Source organism: Lates calcarifer, linkage group LG6 (assembly GCF_001640805.2).
Source record: "Lates calcarifer isolate ASB-BC8 linkage group LG6, TLL_Latcal_v3, whole genome shotgun sequence".
Lineage (NCBI taxonomy): Eukaryota > Metazoa > Chordata > Actinopteri > Centropomidae > Lates > Lates calcarifer.
The window spans coordinates 14,754,860-14,777,097 of NC_066838.1; the positions used below are offsets into that span (position 1 = coordinate 14,754,860).

The 22,238-nt window shown below is 38.8% G+C and overlaps 1 protein-coding gene across 6 annotated transcripts; it reads right to left on the bottom strand.

The window, feature by feature from the left end:
• Window positions 1-1,229: 1,229 nt before the first annotated feature.
• On the bottom strand, window positions 1,230-20,066 carry tead3a (TEA domain family member 3 a). 6 transcript variants are annotated; one of them, XM_051071263.1, is made up of 14 exons: window positions 19,845-20,066; window positions 14,552-14,793; window positions 8,935-8,999; window positions 8,688-8,750; window positions 8,522-8,584; window positions 6,484-6,495; window positions 5,973-6,083; window positions 5,824-5,867; window positions 5,637-5,698; window positions 5,413-5,546; window positions 5,134-5,304; window positions 4,416-4,556; window positions 4,168-4,320; window positions 1,230-3,220 (listed from the first exon to the last, which is right to left on the bottom strand). In XM_051071263.1, exons 2-14 carry the CDS (start codon window positions 14,556-14,558, stop codon window positions 3,107-3,109), a joined length of 1,140 nt encoding a protein of 379 aa, XP_050927220.1. In that variant the 5' UTR covers window positions 14,559-14,793; window positions 19,845-20,066; the 3' UTR covers window positions 1,230-3,106. The 6 variants fall into 6 exon arrangements, with proteins under 6 accessions (XP_050927220.1, XP_050927221.1, XP_050927223.1 ...); XM_051071264.1 differs by lacking the exon at window positions 6,484-6,495; XM_051071266.1 differs by lacking the exon at window positions 8,688-8,750 and having other exon boundaries at window positions 19,845-20,065.
• Window positions 20,067-22,238: the final 2,172 nt, after the last annotated feature.

A 22,238-nucleotide genomic window follows, 5' to 3' on the forward strand; every position in this document is an offset into this window, starting at 1 on the left:
TAATTAATGTTAAGAAGGAACTGTGCTCACTTAACTAAACTAAACTAACTAAACATACAGCGAGCAAAAGGTCACATGAGTTGAGCACCGACGCCACCTCTTTGTAGCTTGGACACAGACAATATCGACTGCTGGACTGCAGCTAGAATGTGTGTCAAGCCAAACCTCAATAAAAGTCACTTAACCTTTGCTGTGTATGCCTTGGATGGCTGCCAACACATACAACATACAGTATATTATATAGGATTTTGAAAGGTCCTGAAAAATTTTGAGCTTGCAGAGGTATTTAAAAAAAAAAACAAAAAAAAACAGGTGTGCAACAGGATGTTAAACTTAAGTCTGGACTGAGGAAATAACAGAAGCGTTGCTGCTGGTAGATGTCAACCTTTGCCCTAACAGAGTGCCACAGTATTGTAGTGATATGCGTAGTATAGTATCTATATGCTATCATTTGTGCGTCACCTTTCTGATAAGTAACTTTTCCCTGAAATGTGATTACCCTAAAAGAAAAAAGAAGAAAACTGTATAACTTGCTCAGTGGCAAATCACCAAGCAGACAATGTGAATAGTTTGTAGTAACATTGATGTGTGCACTATTATCTGCATCTTGTTTATCTACGACATCAAATTTCCTCAACATTAAAGAATGGTTGCATTAATAACAGTTTGACTTTTTTTTTTAGGTACACACCAAGGTCTGTGCAAACACGAGCATTATGTAAACAAAATACCAAAGATGTTATATAACTGTGAAGGGAGGATACAATATGTATGAAAGTGAGTGACCAAGTAAAGAGGCTGAGCCATTATGTATGGGGAGAAGGTAAAGTCTCTACATGACAGTCCTTAAGATACAACCTACCAGACAGAACTGCTCCTATCTACGCTTAGAACATTGTGGTAAAATTGAGGCGACAGCGCCATCTGGCAGGCTGAATGAGAACTGCAATCTCTGTGGTAGAAAACCTTTTCAATAGTGTAGGTGAGGGGTGATGTTAAAGTGAGAGTGATTAAATTGAGATTACAGCGGTGGAGTCCCAGCTGAGACCTAATAAGAAAACAACATTAAGAACGAGGTGAAGCTGGATATCCATACCACATATGGAATTTCATGGAACTAGGGTATCCAATGGTTAAAATGGTGGACGATTTTTAGATGTTACTGATGATGATTTCCTCTCTCAAACAGCTGTCTCAATGTTACTATCAAGATTCGTGAAACTACACAGTTCTGCAAACACCTTGTGATTTTATTGGTACAGCATAAAAGGCACAGATTTAATTCACTGAACAGACTTGACCAAAGGAGTGATGAGGCATAGCCAACCAGAATACACAGGCAGGAAAGAAATGATAAAATACAACACTTTTGGCTGACCACACAATGAATATTAAATGAAGTTCTTATCTAAAACTGAACTTGTTGCCTCTTGCTTTGGTGAGAGACAAAAAGGTGAGAGACAAATTATTGTTACCTTCCACATGGTTAAAAAAAATCTTGCCATGATAGTGTCAAAGTCAAACTACAAAAAAACAAAAACAAAAACAAAACAGAACGCTGGTAGCTATGTTTACCAGATATTGAAAACCGTATATTGAACAAAAAGTGTCGATCAAACGAATAGTTTGTTAGTGTTATCAGGCAAATATCTACCCCAGTGCACTGTGGGTGACCTTTGTGTGGTCTGTACCATACATAATTTTGCATACATCAAAAAAGGGAAAAAAAGAAAGAAAACACCCATCATTTATGTTTAGTGTAACACTTCTAGCTGTGCTGGTGAAATACAAAAAAGATCATCATCTTTACAAAAACGAGTCTATTTACTTTGTTTTGGCTTATAAAACAGTACCATTACAAGTGTAGTGTACACATCCTATACATCAGTGCTCCTCAGGTTAAGGCTTTATGAACCAAAGCACATTCTTACCCAACTCATGTGGAGGTAGAAATACTGCAGCAAGCCCACACAGTCAGAGTAAAAACAGTATTGTGTCTATGAATAGTAAAGGTTGACTCTTTCATTCAAAATGCTGCTGACACCCAATTGTGAACTGAATCTGAAACGGTTTGTGAACCATTTAGTTGTTTTCCAAACACGTGAGCCGAACTTTTAAACACCTCCTTGAGATTTGATCAGAATCTTTCCCTCCACACCATGTACCACTGAAAACCTTAAAACAGCAAAAAAACACCTGAAATGATGGCTCTCTTTACACTTTGACACTGTGTTTCAAATATAAATACGACTTGTATGTCTTTACATGTAGTGCATTATATTCTAAGAGGCACACTCATACTTTTGTGTCATATGATCCTTAAGAGTTTTGATTAAACAAACTGAAGATCACAACTCAACTTTAAGCAGTGATAGAAGATACACCATTATAGGCTTATTCAAGTCCTACCTTACAGAGACAATACAAACTGTAGAAGAAATAGCCGTTGTGGCTGAGTTACAATAACACTGATTAAATGATTTGTTTGCCAACCTATATTCAAACTCGTCTCACATCAGTCACACCTTTGACATAAATGTATATGCATGAAAAATCCCCTGCAAGTGATAATATTCATTTCTAGTGCATCACAACAACAACCCCATTGTATGTAATCTTTATGATGGAAGAGTATCACATATGAAACTTGATTTTATCTAGTTAGCCCTTTTACTGTTTTTTTTTTTTTGATGTTTTTATCATGTGTCTGTCATTGACTTAAACTTCTCATTAAAAATAGAGGTCTAATACATATAATAAACTGATATTTTGAGCCTGTTTCATAAGGTGAGACTTTTCTTGGAATACATCATAACACTTACTGGTAATCATACTAAGAATGGTATTACATTTCCATTGAAATATGCAAAAAAAAATTCAATTCACTTTAGTGTTTAATTGTTGTAGACAGTGCGCCTAGTTTGCAGTGATGGAAATACATACACATTAAACACCAGGTGTGACTACAGTGGGACTGTTGGTCTGTTAAAACAAGAGTGTGTTTAGAAGAAAGGAGTGGGGTTTTCTGTGTCTGAGCTGGAAATAGTGTTTATGCTCTATGTATCAAAAAGTCTGTGGAGAGTCTTTGCACGCACAAAATGTGCTGCTAGTCGTTAATTAGTCGATAAACATGGTACTGTGCTCCGTGTTCACTAGTGGACACTTCAAACACAAAGGCGATGCACAGCAGAGTCTCCTGAGTTTCTCTGTTGGACACCACCTAGTAAGAGACAGGAAAAGAGGAAAATATTGTGCAGGTTCAGGAATTAATAATAAATAATGTGTGAACACCAGTGCAAAGATAGGGATAAAAAGGAATTAACAGAAGTAACAGAACTTAGAGGAGACAGGTGTTAACTGTTCTGGTGAGGTTGTGCAACGATAGTAATGACCCATAGGAAAAAAACTAAGGCGAAGATCGTAGAACTCAGGACAGCAGAAGGAAGGAAACTCTAGAACCTGCCAGTGAAAATACGAATATTGTCTCTGCTAGCCTTAGTTTGGTAAAGAAAAAAGTGTAAATTTCAAGGGAAGCTATGGTGCAGTTTTACACAACAGTTGTGGAAAGTGTGCAAACTTTCTCCATCAGTTTGTTTTGGTAGCCTGACTGTTGCTGAAATTAGTGACCACTCCGTCCTATTTCTATCTTCTATCTATTACATTAGGCTGCACCAAAAGGCTCTGAACATGATTATGAATGATTTTCACCCTGCACCTCCCCTCTCTGAGGGAATATCCTGTGAAAGGAGGTATTCAAACTGAGTGGCTCAAAAACACAAAACGTACATTCCCTGAGGATATGCAAGTCTTGAATGTTAACTCTTTGAACTTTAGGACACATTTAGTTTTTTAACTTATTGCTTCCCTTTTAATTATTGGTGTTTAATCCTGTGTTAAAAATGATAGGATTATTGGAACCATGAATTTTAAATCTCTCACTTTATGCTGTTTTTAGCTGATTGTATATAACAGTGGTAATCTGTGTATTTAAAGATGTTTTACTTTGGATGTTCTTATTAGTATGCTGTGTTGAATTTTGTCATGTATTATGAGCTCATTAAGAGAATGAACTACCAATGTTTGTTATAGTGGCGTGGCAACTCAACTCAACACACACACACACACACACACACACACACACACACACACACACACACCTACACCTACCTGTAGGATGGTAAAGTTCTCCAGCACACTGTTCATCATGTATTTCTCTGGCAGGTGTTTGAGTTTGTGGATGAAGTTGATCATGTATTCACACATGGGCGAACGATGGATGCGGAACACATACTTTCCTCCTTCCATATGTGCATATTCTGTCTGGATGGGGAGGAATCCACACACATGTGTCAATTAAAACACACTGATATGAAATATTTTATTGTGCATCAAAAATATTGGGTTGATTTTCTCACCTCAACCTTCTCCACCACCTGTTTACCAAAGGAGCAGACCTTTGTTGAGACACTGATAGTGATGTTTTCTGTTCCACTGTACTGGCTGCTCACACCGTAGAACGCGCCAGAACCCTCCTCAATGTCACTGCTCAGGTCCGCCTGGAACAACCACATAATAGATGGACAGGAAGTGAGTGTGAAAAGAGAGGGAAGAGTAGAGGAAAATCAGGAAAACACATTACCGAAGGCTTATTATTATTAACATCCATCTCTTATGTGTGTATTCCTGCACATATCTGGGTCAAAGTCACTACTATAGCCCCTAAAGCAAAATTTATTTGTTTATAATTTTCCAGTGATTCTGCATAAGTCTCATTATATGCTCTAAGCAACACAAAAAAAGAACCTGAATGTGCTACAAATTAAGTGTTTGTCTCCTCTTTAAACTTTGCTTCAGCATCACATGAACTTTGCTCCCCCCATGCGGTGTAGTAGATCATAACCTCAAACTGTAAACAGAGTTTGTAATGTACACCACCTTATAAACCAACTATCTAATAATAAAATCTAATACAGTGCCTGTTATTTGTTGCACCATTCCCAGCTAATCCCCTGCCTTCAAGTGATGATGTGTCAAACTCGGTGAATTCCTTTTCTTAAGCCCGCCTCCCAGACTAGCAGGTTTTAAAAAAAAAAAAATCTTATCTCAAAGGGAACTGTAGTTTTGTATACTGACCCAGAACTTGACGAGGAAGAACGCATTGTGTGGCCCCTTTTCATACAGCTCCTTCAAACCTCCCTTCTTCTCTGAGAACTTGTCGTAAATCTGCCTCACGTCTATGGACTCCAATACAGGGTCATTGTAGCTCGGGTTTGAAGGGCCAATGTGTACAAAAAGGTGTTTATACTGTTGGAAGAAAGGAGAAATGGTGAAAAAGGGGGGGAGAAAGGGGGAAAAGGGAGATGCTAAATTTTATATTGTTGGCATTTATTGAAAATGTCTGGATGTCTGTACCGTCTCTCTGTCTCTCTGAGTCTCCATAAAAGCAGAGTACTCCAATAGCCGTAGTTTTGCTGAGGCGATGGTTCTGTCTTGCCATACAGGAGCTGCTATGGCTGCAGGGCGAGGGGGTGGCAGGGGCTCATAACCTGCCAAACATTCAAATGAGGAAATAACATTATTAACCTGACATTAATCACAGTAATTAGTCAAATCAGTCAGTTTGTGTTCACACTTACTGACAGGTGCAGGGACAGGGGCTGGTAGTGTAGTGTATGGTGGCTGTGCAAAGGGCTTAATGCTGTAAATAAGAAGAAAAAAGAACAGAACAGTAGGAACTCAAAAATTAGCAACTGTACCAGCTTAATCATAAAACATTCACCCATTTAAACAAACAAAACCAACTAATCTGCCAGTGATACTTACTCCTGAGAATGTCCAGGCTGTCCTGGCATAGGGCCGGGCCAAAACTACACAAAGGCACAAAGGGAAACGGGGCAGATAGTATTACTCAGACTTTTACCCAGAAGGTAGAAAAGAACAGATGTGTGTGTGTCTGTGTGTTGGTGTCTCACTCTGACTGGTGGAGGGAAGGGAGTCTGGGGTTTCATTACACTCGCAGACACAATCTGAGCTGATGAGAGGTTGGCTACTGTCTGCAGTGCCTTGTCTTTGGATACCTGGTCCTGAGTAAGAAAGACAAAGTAATACACAATGAAAATGATCTGTCCTGAAAAACCTGGCAAAATTCTGGTCATTACAGAGTCAGCAAAACTTCAAGGCCAGTTTAGACAGCAAGCCAGCCAACTTACTTTAACATGATGCAGTAACTATGAGGGAAGACAGGACAGAGTGCAAAGCAGATACAGGGGGATGCCAAAGCAGAGGGGGCACCACGCTAGCAGGCTAGGAGAGCTAACTGGAGCCATCACCAGTATTTAACTAAAGCCACTAAAAACAAAAGAGTAATGAGCAGGATTTTTGAGTCTGGCAGAAGAACTGCACTGTGGACTAGCAGTAATGTAATGCCAACCACAAAGCACAAAGCCTGAAGCAGAAAACTGTAGTTGTATAACCAAAACTTACCAAGTTCATGGCCTATGGCGAAAAAAGACACGATATTAATTAACTTCAGTACATTCAAAAAGAAAGCAGGTCACAGAATCACTGTAGGGCAATAAGGGAAAACACCTGGCTCACTACATTTAACTCTTTGAAGAGACTACAGCGCAAACCTACCTAATCTTGCACGCTATGCTAAAAAACATCCATCTTACATTGACAGTACAAGCTACATCCCATTAATCTGTGTCTTCTTAATCCTGAGTGCCATCAAGTGACATTTATGCGAGGAAATATAATGACCTAGGAATCTGAACAAGTTACCCTCTACAAATATGCATTATTAGAGAGCAGCAAATTAAATGCCTTTGGTGCAAAATGATGTCACAAAGAGCCTTTATTACAGGGTATGGTAAAACCACAAGAAAAGTACTTAAACAGAAAAGATATAAAGAACTCAGGAAAATGTTCAAGAGCGAGAACGTGGAGATCAGAAATGTATCAAAGGAGAAAACTGAAATTTCGCAAATGTACACCCAAATGAGGGGCACATTAAAAACTCCTCGCATGTTTGTGTGTATGCAGATCTGCATTGCTACAGCCATGTACATGCTTAGTTCAACCATGCCAGCTACTGAATCTCATGCAGTCATCTATCCAAGGCCACAAACCTTTTGAACTCTGTCAACAAGTCAATATTATTGCCATGCATTATAAAAAAAAAACACAAATTATGATACGCAAACACACTAAAAAAAAAAAAACCCTGCTTTTTACAGTGAGCAACGGCACACAACTTTAAATATGGACAGAGAGCAAATGAATGAGACCGTTAAAGCATACAAGGAACCAAATAAAGTGTCTGATAATATAACAAGTCTGCAGAGCCTGCTCAGCCATGTTCCCACACCCGTTAAATAGCGCTATCCTCAATGCTGCAATGATGTGCTGATCATGTACCTAACTCTTTGTAAGCTGGATTTGTACTGTCTCCATCAAGGTGTTCCAGTGGTCCTACCTTAGATGTTAATATAGGAACTGTGGCATCACCACAACACTAAATGGATATGACATGCATGGGTTGCAAGTGTTGGCACCATTTTGCATCTGGTTTTCAGTCAGAAAAATACACAGATTTGTTAAGCGCTGACACCACTGAATCTCTTATCAAATATTTTATCTGTCTTAACTCTTTTATCGTCAAAGAGCATAGTTAACATAGTAAGCATAGGTAGCTGTTTCAAGTGACAGACATCACTGGTGGCAGATTAAATCAGCTGTAATTTAATTCCTTAATTTGCTAAAATGAAAAAGTTTGGTTCTTCTCTGGTTAATTGCACTCGGCAGCTGGCATCTATACTCAGCCAGACTGTTTGTGAAAAAACACATCATACACCACTCCAAGCAGACTGGGTGTTTCTGTCATTCAATAGGGACTAACAAAGTGGTGACTCTAGAGAAATAACCTACAGAAAAAAACAAAAAGACAAAACAAAACAGAAGTTTAATCAGAATTAGTTAATAGTTCTGAATCAGGGCCTTCAGTATTTGAAAAAGCCGCTCTTACAGTATAGTAGGTTACAGCTATTAATTCATCTCCTGTTTAGATTATAGGTACAAATTGTGAACATTAGCTAGGATGCTACTAAAAACTAGTTGTTATTTTTGCATTTACTTGCTTAGAAACGTTAAATCCTAATGTGATTCAGATTCAGATTAGATTCATATAACTGAATTTGATACTGGATTTAAATTAGATAATATGATACTGAATATATTGAAATCTTAACACGCATCTTCATGTAAATTTGTCCATTACTAATGAAAACAAAATGGATCTTTAGATTTGTTCACACTGCCTTGGCAGTAAAAGCATAGGATAAAATGTTCAGGTCAACTATGGCTGAACCTCCAAGGTAGGTACTGTAACACCCTGACAGAGAAGTGTAAACTTGCCATAATCTCTGACAAAGACATCTATGCTGGTTCAATAGGTTAAGTTGGATTTGAGTTGCATGCAGAGCGAAGCATCTAGCATGACAAAGGCAGTGAGCATGTGTACCTTGAGCTTAGACTGAATCTCACGAGACTTTCTCTTGGCCAAGACTTGCAGGTGACTAGAGACCTGAGAAAAGACAGGATGAAGGAAAAGGGAAAGAGGAAAAGGAAAGGAAAAAGAAGGGATGTGACTACAGAGGGAAGGGAGAGTTTATTCAGCGGGCACCCACCTTGATGCTTGCCTGGTATTCTCGTACCCTCTTTCTTGCCAGAACCTGAATGTGACTAGACACCTAAGGGGCGAGGGTTACCCCCATGAAAACACACAGATTCACAGGATGATTTTTGCAATTTTAAACAACCATGGTGCACTAATAATCACTTTAATAAGTTGAATGAGTAATTTACAACAAAATAAAAAATGTGTGGTATGGAAATCCCATTACATTAAACACTGTCAATAACATCTGTGCATACCTGTTTGCGCGTCCTTGTCTTCCCTGTTCGGAGCTTAATATAGCGAGCTATCAACTCATTTCGACCTAGAATTGAGAGAAGAAAAGGTAAAATTGTGATCAATTTAACACAAAAATATCTTCTGCCATCATAACACCTGAGTTACAATCAGAACAAATGTGTTTTACTATGATGACATAGAATGAGACAGAGGATATGGCTGACCTACCACTAAGTTACCTCTCTGTTACAGCCTAACCTCTGTATCCATATTACAATACACCTAGTTAGTGGCAAGTGGTCCCCTTTTTCTGGCCCCCTTTTTTTGTTGGCAAAACTGTCAAGAATCTTGGAGCATGTAGGGCCCTATAATTTTTTTATGATCTAAAAATGGACAGAATCAGTGTTCAAAAACTGAATTGTGCAATTTTCTGGTGAAATGACCTAAAACATAGTTAGTTTTACCCACTTTGTCAGCAGAAAGTGATCATTAAAAATCAGGACAGCCATAATTTTGGGCCAAACTTAATGAAGCCTGACACTGTTCACTGGCGTGCATCCAGAGCTAATCAAATAAATATCCAAAGTTCCTGCCTTAGTTTTCCTCTGTGGTACATTCGCAAAATAGGCCTGCATGCTTTTAATCACACACAGTGTCATATAACTACTGGTGCAACCAAGCTCATTTGTTCACTGAACCTAAAAGGCAGCGATGACAAGTGTGAGTCCTCTACTACATTTACATAAGACCAAACCTAATCAGCACTTGATCTCAGTTCTACTACAACACAACAAACCACATAGTCTCTATTTTGGTTTGTATCTTACAATGTTAATCTTCTTAAGTACAATCATAACAAACCTGGCAAGACTGTGATTCCTTTGTGTTTGTCAGCCTGGGGTCACAGTGACAGTAAGGATTTAACCTTGTCAAATGTATGTTTAGGTTGTACTCAATTCACAGGTCAAGATTTGGTCATGAAGCAAAAGATGGAGATGATGTGGATACTTTTTCCATTCTCAGAATGCATTTGAAATGAAGCCAGGATAATATGAAAGTTTAATGTGACTGCACTTTCAGTATGAAATGTCTCTAAAACACACCCACACACACCCACACACACACACACAGTTACATGGACTGTCAAGCTTTCAATTTCTGTGGCTGTATGATATTCCCATTAAGGACAGCCTGTGTTAATTTAGAGTCAGATTTGGTCTTGCTTGCTGGCAGAGCTCCTGAGCAGATGGAAGTGATGGGAATGGAGAAGGAAAAAAAGAGACGAGAGGTCATCATATCATTAACAGACATCCAAAATGTGGTCACTAAAGACTGTCTGGTCAGCGCTTTCTTTCTCTGCCTCCCCCAGTTTCAACCCACACCTGATGATCTATTTGTCTCTGATCGTAACTGGTGAGCAACTCTCGATTCACTGTGCTGCACATGTCAGACAGCCTTAAGAGGAGTTAAGGATAAAGGTGATTAAAAGAACCCTTGCAGACTGATTCTACTGCTGAAATCATTTAATCATATATACATGTGCACTAACATCATCAACATCCCCATCCTTCTTTCTGGGAAGTGGTGCGATGCTGTAGGGACTTAGGTCACATCAGGCTGAGTCACATCAGCTCTGTGAAGTTACCAGAACACAGAATTCCCCAAAATCAACAAAAGGGGCTGACTCAGACACAGCAGTCTGCTCCAATTCCCAAAACAGGACACATGCACTTTCCTGCTGCCTTTCACCACACCACATAAGGCCAAATGGTTTTTCATCAGAACTCAACTAAGGTCCCATTTGCTGTAAAGTGACTAATTCACACCTTAACATGAGATCACAGCAGAAGATAAGAAGCTAGGAAATATGGTATTACACTGCAAAATGAAACTCCTTTGCAAAGAGACTATGCTCATTCAAAAATCAAGTCATTTCATGTAAATTTATCTCTCAGTTTGCTCCCTCATCTGCCACATAAATGAAGCATTGGCCCATTTGCTTCCTTGTTGAAAGTAGAGATTAAATTTTCATCAAAAAGAGCTAAAAAGAAAGATAGTGGACATTACAGAGTGGGCGAGTGAAAACAAAACTAAACAAACTTCAATTTCCTTCTTTTATATTTGGTCATGATTTTGAAGGGGATACAAAAAAAAAGCCAAAATTTTACTAATGATACATATTTCACTTTGAACCAGATGCTTCGCACAGCAGGGTGTGAAGAGCCCCCACCCAATATGTTTTTTGCAATATGAATGAATCTGTTTCCTCATTTGTGTCAGTCTCATTTGTTTAAAAGAAATTCAACCACATCCCCAAAAAGATTTGACTTACTAAGTCTTAGGCTTTTTTCACCAAAATCTCTACTTAAAAAGTTACGATAAAATTACTCACCTAAGGGAACACCTAAGTCAAATTGAATAATAAAAGCTATTTGGCAAATTTCTTTGAACTTAAAAATGTTCCTTAATTTAATCAGACTAGATCATAGATGGCTGTTGTACAGAAACAGAGGTGAGCAATAAATATGATTCAGAATCTGTGATAGAAAAATTAACTTGGTAAAACAACAGGATTGTTGAAGAATGAACAATACAGCTAATGTGGATCAAATCCTTGTCTCTGATTGGGTCTTCCTGCTCCGAATATACAAAAGTAAATATTGGCCCTGATATGGTCTGATTACAGAGGCGAGTGCATCAAGAAAATCTATGCAGTCTCCTGCTATCCACAGAAATAGGCCTGCAGAAATTATGACCTTGCTGAATCTTGATTTTTGCCCCTCCCTTTTCCCACCATATATGCATGGAAGACAACAACTCATGAGTCCTTTACAATTTAATGAAATCAAATACAAAACCACTGAAAAGTACATGGACAAGAGGACCTAAGTGATGGAACAAACCTCTCTGACAGTCTCAATGCACTTGTAAATATTTGTTGCAGGAGATTATGCATGTTGATGAAACCGTGTCCAACCCTTGTGTTCACCAATGTTACTAAAATATTATCATTAAAGAAGTCACCTCTGTTTTATATATGTCACCCTATGAGTCTAAGAGCACGTGATCTGTTTGGTGATCACCCTAATTTAGTAATACATGCTTGAAACCATAATCCAGGGTGACATCATGCTAGCGACATATGACTGAGAGCAAAGACAGCATGGAGGCTGAGCTCAGTTACATCTGGCCTAGTTAAGCAGGAGAAGGTACATTAAAGCTAGAACATGTATGGGAGTGAATCTGATATTTTGATACACAAGTAAGTATAGACTGGGATTTTGGTTGTTGTAAAATCCTTATATAGTTTAATTGTTGTCTTTAACTGTTTTGTACAGCTACACTAAGATATTTCTGGAGTTGACTGTTCCAGCTAAGTGAAAAGTCTAAATGGCTAAACTGCTTGACTGTGATATCCATATTTATCCACATGAGCCACTTGCAGACATGAACTGTAATCCATAAATGCTCTGCCAATTTTATGAGTTGGCTTTATGTTTGAAAAGGACTTTAGTTCATTCATCTGTGAAAGATGCTCTGGCAATCTGCCAATTTAGCACTTACATTAGCACTAACATTTCTGTAACAACTGCTACACATCCTCTATAAAAGCAGTCATACTACTAGAGGGTAAATACAAGATAACAAAGTACATGTGTGGTATATAGCGATTCAAAGTCTGTCCATTTTATAAACTATCTCTTATTGGTATAAGTCATGATGTAGGATGGGATTAATTAAAGAAAATGTGATCCTGTATGGATAAACTGTGGATGGCTTTGGGGTGAAATCTTGATAAACTATTCTCTGTTGATAAACTGATAAAACAAGTAATTTCATTTTTTTCATGCAGTTGTTACAGTTATTTAAATTGCATAACAGGTAAAATACTCTGAAACATTTTTTGTATAAGATAATTAAATAATTTACACATTTTCACAAATCTTAGATGATTAAATTTGGCAAAACTTAAAAACAAAAAGGATTATTCAAAGTTATTATAAAGAGGCAGTGACACAGAAGTTTTGGGGGTGTCTTACATACTGGTTTGAAACTGAGAGACCGGTGGGTTAATAGGAGCCTGGGTATTATGTTCTAAGTGTCAGTGTAGCTTTTCAATGTGTGAATGTGTGTAGCAGCAGGACTGTCCTTGTTTATTGAGAGGGGAAGTGGGGGTGGTCAACACAGTGGGCCCACATTTCCACAAAAGGAGAAAATGCCGTGATGCTGAAACAAACTTTCCCTTTCTGTCGCATGGGATCACATATCCCGTTTCCCCTCACAGCAGACACTCAACACATACACAAATGCGTGACACAGACTGCTGCAGGCGGGAATGCCAACTCTCAGCCAAAAAAGAAATGCTGGGAATGTTGGGTGCTAGCCAAGGCCTTCAATAAGGTAGGAAGGAATGGTCAAAATACATCAAAGCTCAGCTCGCAGGCAGCATCCTGAACAGATCCAACTAAAAACAAACAAAAGTCACATTGCATGTGTGCACGCACTACAATGGCTATGCAGTCCCACAGACCAATATGAACCAGTAAGCAAGTAGTTTCCGAGGGGAATGAGCAACCAAGAAATGTCTGCATATGTTAACCCTAAGCTGACCTGAAATGTCAACCTGTTCTATCCTTTGACCCCTTCACTGCTGGCTGCCCATTGACCTCAGAGCTAAATAGCCCTCTCCCAAAATTCCTGCAAGCGGATCACCTGGGTACAAACTAAGAGGTCTTTACGAGAAGAATCAATAAGCCACTAGCTTCCAAAGTGCACACAGCAGATCACAGCAGGCCCTTGAGGTGGTTCCTTGAAAAGCCAAACAACACCAGGAATAAAGTTTCAGTTTTATGTCATTCTGGGAATGTTAAAGCTGATAGGGAGTGTGTACAGATGGGATATGGGACTTTGTTTGTTGTCATTTGGCCCTCATACTTATTGCACTTGCAGACAGGGAGTCCACTTAACAAATGGGCCTTGTACTGATTTTAAAAAGTACTATTTAAAAGTTAACCAAACTACCACCTAGAAGTGAAAAGTGAGAAATTAAAAACAAAATTTAAATCATCAGTTGTTCTGAAGCACTACTTCACAAATTAAAATTCACTGTCACAAACTTAATGTACGTGTGTTTGTTTACAATGGTAAAAGAGTGGCTTTACATGCTGTAGATCACCTTGCAAACCCCTAATAAAACTGCGGCAATGATGGATATATATTGTAATTTAGTGAGCTAGAAATCACCCTAAAAAACAGAAGCACATATAGTACAGTAGGTTATTCCTACAAACTGAACAAATTGCTTTTGGGAAACTGCTTTAAATACAGAGAAAATGTTCTCAAAATTATGCCATTGTGAGTGAATGATCTAAAATAGTTTTGTTTGTGGTTCTGTGACAAAAAATGTTTTTGGTCAAAACCCTTTACAAACAAGATGGAGCGATATCTTTTTTGATTCTGTTGTTTCACATGTAATTCATCTCAGCAGGCATATAGACATATAGACTTCACCTCTGGGCTTTGGATTAAATAGGGAAGAACAGGCCCGGAGGTAGGGGGAGATAACACAATAGATGAATGACCAAAAAAAAAAAAAAAAAAAAAAAAGTTAGCACAGAAGCATGTTGTGTTCCTTACCATACATCTTCCCCTCGTCTGAAAGTATGATCTTCCTCCTGCCGCAGGGAGGGTAGATAGCCAGAGCTTCCTGAAAGCTCTGCTCAATGTCGGGACTCCACACTCCCTCAGGGTCGCCGTCCAATCCACGGTCTGCCCCATCGGCAAGTCCCTCTCCATTGCCACCCTCCTCCTGCGCCCCATCAGGGCTGCCACGGCAAGTCCACTCCGACGCAATGATGACGGCTCCAGCCACAACACACCTTGAAAACACAAGACAAAACATTTCTATAATTTTGTGGTGCCGCAGAACATTTTAGAGAGACGAGCAACAACATATGTACCGGATTTGACATGATGACCACATGTAACATTTTATAATTCTTTTGATTGATTATTATACTCAGCATCAACAAAAATAGAATAATGCTAATGGTGATACTTGTTCTGAACCAAGGCTTCAAGACAGGCTTTCTTCCACATTAAAAAAGAATTAGACCAAAATATCCACCACAGTGTGAGAACAGAGGGCAGGATTTGTTTTGATAGCTGATGAATTTAGACAAAAAGGCATCGCAATCAGCAAGGCTAAAAAAATTAATGCAGCTGTCCCATGGATATTTTGAAAACACAGCACAGCTTTAAATCATCTATTAATGCAACATATACAAACCCCAAAGTGTATAGTCTGTGAACTGGTAATAATAAACCAAAGGCATTTTTGTGGTTAGAGAAATTTACTTCTTCAACTCAACCACAGCTGGAATTCACCAGTACACACTGCCACAACAACAGCAGCCTAGAAATCTGTTTAGTTCCATAAATTTGTTATTAAAACCCTGAATCTGACTCCTAAAAAACACATTTTGTTGTTATTTACAAGAAAATGTTTGTCAGTCTGAAATTGACTGACTGGACATCTTTCAAATATATTATTTTGGAGTGTGAGAAGTGGAGATTTGGGCTCTGAGAAGCACAGAGCATGGGAGGTTGTCAAAGCAAAGAGCTGAATGCTGTATCAGCACTGAGCTGCACATGTGCTCAAGTTATAAAGTGTGGTGTGATTTAAAACTAGAGGCAAAAAAAAATCATGGCAAAGGTTTAGAGCCTGGAGACAGGGACAAGGGGTTTCCCTAACGAGTAAAATGCAAGAACTGGCTTTGTTACTGGCTGGCCCCAATGGAGTTTGGCAATGTGACGCTATACTCTACAAGAGTCTAAATTTGTTAACCTAAGACTCAAGACTTTGACATATCATATACACCATGGTAATGATCATTTCAATATCTCGGGGTGGATAAGGCCATTGTGGGTTTCAATGCAGCAAATCAATGAGCAGAACAGATTTATGGCAATGCTGTATTTTTATGATATCTCACCAATGTGGTGAACAAGTTTGATTTATTGTCCATTTAATTCACTGGACGAGCCATACCCAAACATTTTGTGTCTGAAAATTTTATCACCAGTTTCTCTCAATTGATTCATGTTAAAAATATACTGTATATCAAAATTTTAACATAAAATGACATTTACTGTGATAAGAGGGTCTATATTTATATTTCCTAACTCTCCACTGTTTGAGTTTGATGTGTCACTGGACAAAGACCAACCAACAACTCTATTCCATCTGAAATATGTAGTAGAGGTTAAAAAAATTCTGTAATCTGTTCAGTCAATTTATCTATTGTGATAATAAGTATTTTCTGTCATCATGTTTCCAGCAAATGTGATGATTTTTCTTTCTCAGTAAAAAATTGAGTCTAGCTAGTTGTTGGATGAAACAAAGAATCTGCCACGGCTACCCTGATTGTGGGAAATTGTGGAAAGTATTTTCAGGTATCGACGTACAAAACCATTAATTAAGAAAAGAATAGAAGTGTTGCTTACAGCCCTAGATTGTAACCACGTAAATTACATTATTAAGCAAACTTTACACTTAATGAGCGTTATGTTGATCACAGCTATCAATATTAGAAGTTATGAAACAGGCTTTTCCGAAACAGAAGACTAATGTTGAACCCCACTGATGCGCTTATTTGTATATGCTCACAAATTAAAATCAAATCTGTGAGTTTTATGAATGAGGCCCAATAACAGGCAGTTCAAGAAAATCGAGAATGGCCCTGAACTTTGTTTTACTAAGCTACATCACACAGACCGTGATGGATTGATGGATGGACCGGGCCAGGATTAACTTTGCGGTCATTGAGAATGGTGACAGATTTCTTGGTCTCCAAATGTCTCCACACTTCACCAAGAGTGAGATCAGATTCATCTGAAGTTGTTTACAGCTTCCATGGGTACAGGGTGTATTAATAGCCCTGGCATCCAGGGTTAAAGACCCGACAAACCAAATGGCAAAACATTAAGAGCTTGTAAATTTATAAAGATACTGGCCAAGGTCATTGAAGACACTAACAGTTGGTCTAGCTATTAAGGTTACACCAGTAGATGGAGGATGTTAGTTGACAAATTGACATTAGTCAGTGATGGCGAGACCAGTTAATCGTTTTCCTTGGCTAACAGTCCATGAGAATCTAGCTCAAAAAGCAAAACGCAAGCCATATGAACTTCCCAGAAGCCTGCAACTTTGCCTGCCTAGGCCACACGAGGAAATTACACATTCTTTTGTTATTGTTGTAGATGCTCCAAGTCCTTTCAAACACAGGCACACATATGCAACATGAGTGCTGCCTGGTGTGTAATGTTTTCCAGAGTGTGGCTAACATGGTCCCTGCCACAGGAGAACCACAGAGGATCAGTGTGGTCGCTGAGCTTCCCCTGCTGTGGTGGGCTTATTGGACGCACTCTGCACCGGGCCTTCCCAGTTTCAATCACTGCTGACGGCACTGTGCTGTTGCCATAGAGATCAGACAGGCCCTGGTGAGATGGTTAGGAGAGAGCAAAGCCTGAAAGAACATTTTGATATTCAAGGGGAGGAGATGTCTCTGTCTTTAAAGTTTTACTGTGTGAGAAGTCGGCAACTTAAAAGATATTGTCTGTTGTCTGCTTGTCCTGACTGGATCTGATTAATCCTAATTCTCTGTTTGGGATCCTAGACACCACAGCCCCCTTTTGACATCTTAAAACACATAATTACCATGGTTTTAATTACTTCAATACTGCCTAATTTCATGAGAACTGCTTATGAGTAAGTTTTAGAACAATTTATCTCAAACTGAGGTGAAAATACTCCACTCTGGGTGGACAACTCAAAGCTCATGTCCACCCAAGAGGTTCAATGAGAAGTTGATGACCCGATGAGTCAATTAACTCAGAATGAATAATCGTTTTAGTCACTGTTTCAGCAATAAATGCCAAACATGTGCTGCTTCTACCTCTTCAAATCTGAGTATTTCATGCTCTTCTTTGTCCCACATGATAGTAAGGAGTGTTGGTCTAACAAAACAAAAAAATTGAAAATATCGTCTGTGTCTGTGGGAAGTTAAAATAGTTATTTCTCACTCTTTCTGGCATATAATAGACATAACAGTTAACCAAAAAACAGCAGGTTAATCAGTGATGAAAATAACCATTAGCTGCAACCCTAGTACGCATCAAGAGCCGTAATCTGTAATGATGGGTGATACCATAGATATACAGTAGGATAACATACTGGACCTTTTGTCTGTGGATGGCAAACAAAAGGTATTTAAACTTGTTTTTTTTTAAATATATATATAATGACAATACTTTATGTTTATTTACATATTTTTTGTCACCCTAATCAGATGGGCAAGCTTAGTTTGTGGCAAATGGAGGGGTTGTTGAGTCAACACTTTGCTGCATACCTAAAGTCAGAAAATTAAATATTCAAAAGGGGAAAACTGTTTTACAATTGTTAGTATTTTTACACATGCAGCAGTGAGATCTGTGGGATCCCAAACAGTGAGAAGGTAAAGCCAATGTCAACAAAACATAAGAGTTAACTTTGATTAAATCCATTCAGTTCACTCAAACACTGATTCAACTGATATACATTATTGACAGTAAATAGTACACTATTGTGCACTCACTGGCCTCGTTCTTAGGCACATGTGTAAAATCTAATGCAATCCAATAGTACAGCTGAGCCACAAATCCCACTTTTACAAAGAAAATAATGTTTTGATTGACAAGAAGATAATTGTTAGTTGCAGAGGTATTAATTTACCTATACACTGAAATTGTAGTTGGTATTGGAGGGTTTTTTTGTTTTGGTTTGGTTTTGGTAGCAGATCTAGTCTACTGGATTGCATGACATCGCATGGGTGTTCCCAATAAAGTGGCCGGGAGGTGTATATCAAGACTGAGGGTAAGGTTACAGCTGAGCAATTCGGATAGGATTTGGGAAATCGTGCAATTGTCACTGAGGCGTCTCACAGCCACAGCTTTGTCATTTACCAGAAAATGGTGATGCATATACAGTAATTCACTATAGTCAGATGTCGCTTTGCCATTTCCAACATAGCTCCCAGTGGCCAAAAGGTCAGGTGTTTAGTGCAGTGAGGAGCCAGCAGAGCATTGGGCTAAATAAAGCTATGAGCTCAGCAAACACCGACAAGACACATGCACATTACGGGCTGCTTTCTGCTCTGACGGGAACAGCAGTGACATTATGATTACCCAAGCTTGATTTCATCACAGTAACTTTCAGATTTCACACTGCAGCTGACTACTACTATTATTGTTGCACTTGTGTTGGAGACGAACAAAGGTCTTATTTATTAAATTGTCCTCTGACTTCTGTTGAACCCGTAAAACCTGTCTCACATGCTGGCGAAACTTTCACAGTAACAAGAAATGAATCCCATCTGCTAGCACGTAGAGGGAAAAATGAAATCACATTCAGCGGTTGGGAGCCGATTAGCGAACTGTGAGTTGGCAAAATCTTCCTTTGATCCCGAAAGGAAAGAAACTTCCAACAAGCTGGGCCCAACAGTTGTGAAAACACTATATAATGACTTTAAAGTGTAAGAAGAACTGTTATTTTTGTTCCATTAGGTGGATATGTTACAGACAAGCCAGTGCTAACACAGTAAGAGCTGACATGCTAGTTGGTTAGCTTGCGGGCTAATAATACCTCAACAAACTCCAAACTAAGTCCGACAGACGTCTGGAAAGTCACTTCAATTACAGTACAAGTGACTAAGTGAATAAAAGAGGGAACTCCCCGCTAAACACACGAGACTCTGAATCAGCAAAGCGGCAGCGGGAAAATGCGAAATATGTCAAAAATCCCAAAACTTCGAGCGCACACAACGAAGCGAAGCAGCTGCTGCAGCGTGAAAGTTGCAGCACACAACAAAGAACTATCTGGGAGCGCACTCACCTTACAACGGCTTTCCTGCCCTGCTCTCACAGGCACACACTCCTCTCCTTATGCTTTTGTTTCTGCAGAGGTTTTCCTCTCCGAATCGCGTGTATTTCCTCGGCAAAAATAATCGTGTTTGACAGAAAAAAAGGCGGAATGCCAAGTATGAGTTTGGTATGAAATCAACGCGCGGAGGAAAACGCACGCACAGAGGCGTGGCGTCGAGACGAGCACACGCAAAAGTTTTGTGGGTCCCAACGCAAACTCCTCCCATAACACCAGACTCCTGGTTGCAAAGGAATACAGGAAATATAGTAGTGTTGATATTATAACATTCAGGCTAGATAATGTGTCTTTAACGTTTAGGAATATTTTTGCTCCTGCATAGTGATCCTAAAGGATTTTTAAAGAAACAATAGTCAGGTGGCCATATCATCATCCTCTTGATTTGTCTAACACAGACCGCCGGAGCCTCATATTAGCTTCAGATAAGGACTGTGGATATTGTCACTTACATTGGAACTGATTTGGAAACTGTTCTTTTAAGGGCCAATAATAAAAGGAGGAATGACTAAAGCAGGCAAAACCTGTTCCTGAGTGTTCCTGAGGACATTGGACTATTGTTTAAATTTTTACATGCACTGATAGTGTCTCTCTTATTGTGGCTGAAAAAATATTCCATCACAAATTAAAGTCCTGCATTCAAATGTTACATGTTACTTAAGTAAAAGTGAAATATTATTGGCAAAATATACTTGAATTATCCAAAGTAAAAACGTTGCTCATTCGAAACACTCAGTTTAAAGTTGTACTATTAACTGTATTATTGGATATTATTACTTAATGTTGTCATTTGTCAGCGTCAGAGCTGAATTACCAACTCAGCAAAACATACAACTGCCCTGGAGCCCCAAACCCCTGGGTTCACTCTATCAACTGGTTGAGCTGTTTATAACTTTGAACCACTAACTTGTGATATCAGCTAAGATGGGCCCGTCACACCGAATCTTGTCTCTCTGGTCTTGTAGACAGGTAGTGTCAAACTTTTAATTTTGTTTGTTTTGTCATGTTTTAAGACTGTTATTATTTAAGTTTGTATGTGTTCGTGCTCATTTATCTCTAAATACAGCAGTGTTTTATTAAATTAACTGAAAGTAATCAACACCCAAAACCTGGGGCAAAGTAGTAGTACTCCAGCAGTTGTTTAAGGCTGCAAATAATGATTATTTGAATAATTTCCTTTTCAATGTAGAACTAATTTATCATATCTAGTCAGATATCTTATGTACTGACTTTATAGTCATATTCCTCACAAGAAGGAATGACTATTGTTTCATTTGATTTGGTTCACACTACATTGTGAAACTATACAATTCATAGCGATGTGCTGAGAGACTAGAGGAGGAGGCTGTCAAATACTGCACAGGGATCCATGTAGATCTTGGTCAGTGTTGATTAATGATTTACTTCACTATAGTCTTACTTTCCCATGTGGACATAGTGAGAGTAATTAGAGGAAAAGGCTCTGCTTATGCAACTGACAAGCAACAGTGACTCTATTGTAAAAGGAGATGTAATGGTCTGTTGAGGAAATGTCACGAGACCGACAAAGAGACTTAAATTCTCTTCTCCTTAACATGCCCCTCAACTGCTGACAATAAGCTCCTGCTCCAGATTAAAGGCTAACATCTGAACTTGTGTTCTGCAAGAGACCTCAGTTATACCTATTTTCAACAGTTGATGCAGAACTCTTAGCATTATCAACACAATACTGTTGAGACTCGCTTGCCCTATCTGCACCTACTTGGCTTCTTTAACACTCTTGGGGATTGGGTATAAAACTGATCAGGCTGGGACAAGACAAGACCAGGCAATGCAGGGGGAAAATGTTAACACTTCAGCACACTATGGGGCTGATGTTGTCCTGGCCACTGGAGGGCAGCAGTACCTTGGTCATGGACATTTCAGAGGCCTGACTGACATGGCACATGTTGATGAAAAAAGTAGGTGATATTTACAACCAACATACAACCTTTATTGTAAGTGTTGTTGTTTGTTTATGAAAGCTGCTCAGGACACAAACATCCATTTAGTCTTTTAGTTAGGTTAAGATAAATGACTTAATTAAAATGTAAAATATTAAAATAAAAAAAAAACCCAACACATATATATTTAGAACAAACAAAACTGATCAAGATGATTTTTCCAATAATGATGACTTACTTATCTACTGTCTGGTGATTGATAAAAGCACCTAAGAGTGAAATATACAGTAGGCAACAGACTGACTAACATCATTTGGATTTCCCTGGTTTCTTTTTAGACATGTACAAACACATCAATATCTCAACCTGCCTTTACAAGGTTCTTTCCCTTCTCCATTGGGGTCTGTGACATCAGTGGAGATCAGGT

Coding starts and splice junctions, on each gene's coding strand:
- tead3a (XM_051071263.1), bottom strand. Junction 4,557..5,133: donor TCTTCCTCGTCAAGTTCTGG/GTCAGTATACAA, acceptor TGGTTGTTCCAG/GCGGACCTGAGCAGTGACAT. Junction 4,321..4,415: donor AGGTGGTGGAGAAGGTTGAG/GTGAGAAAATCA, acceptor CTCCCCATCCAG/ACAGAATATGCACATATGGA.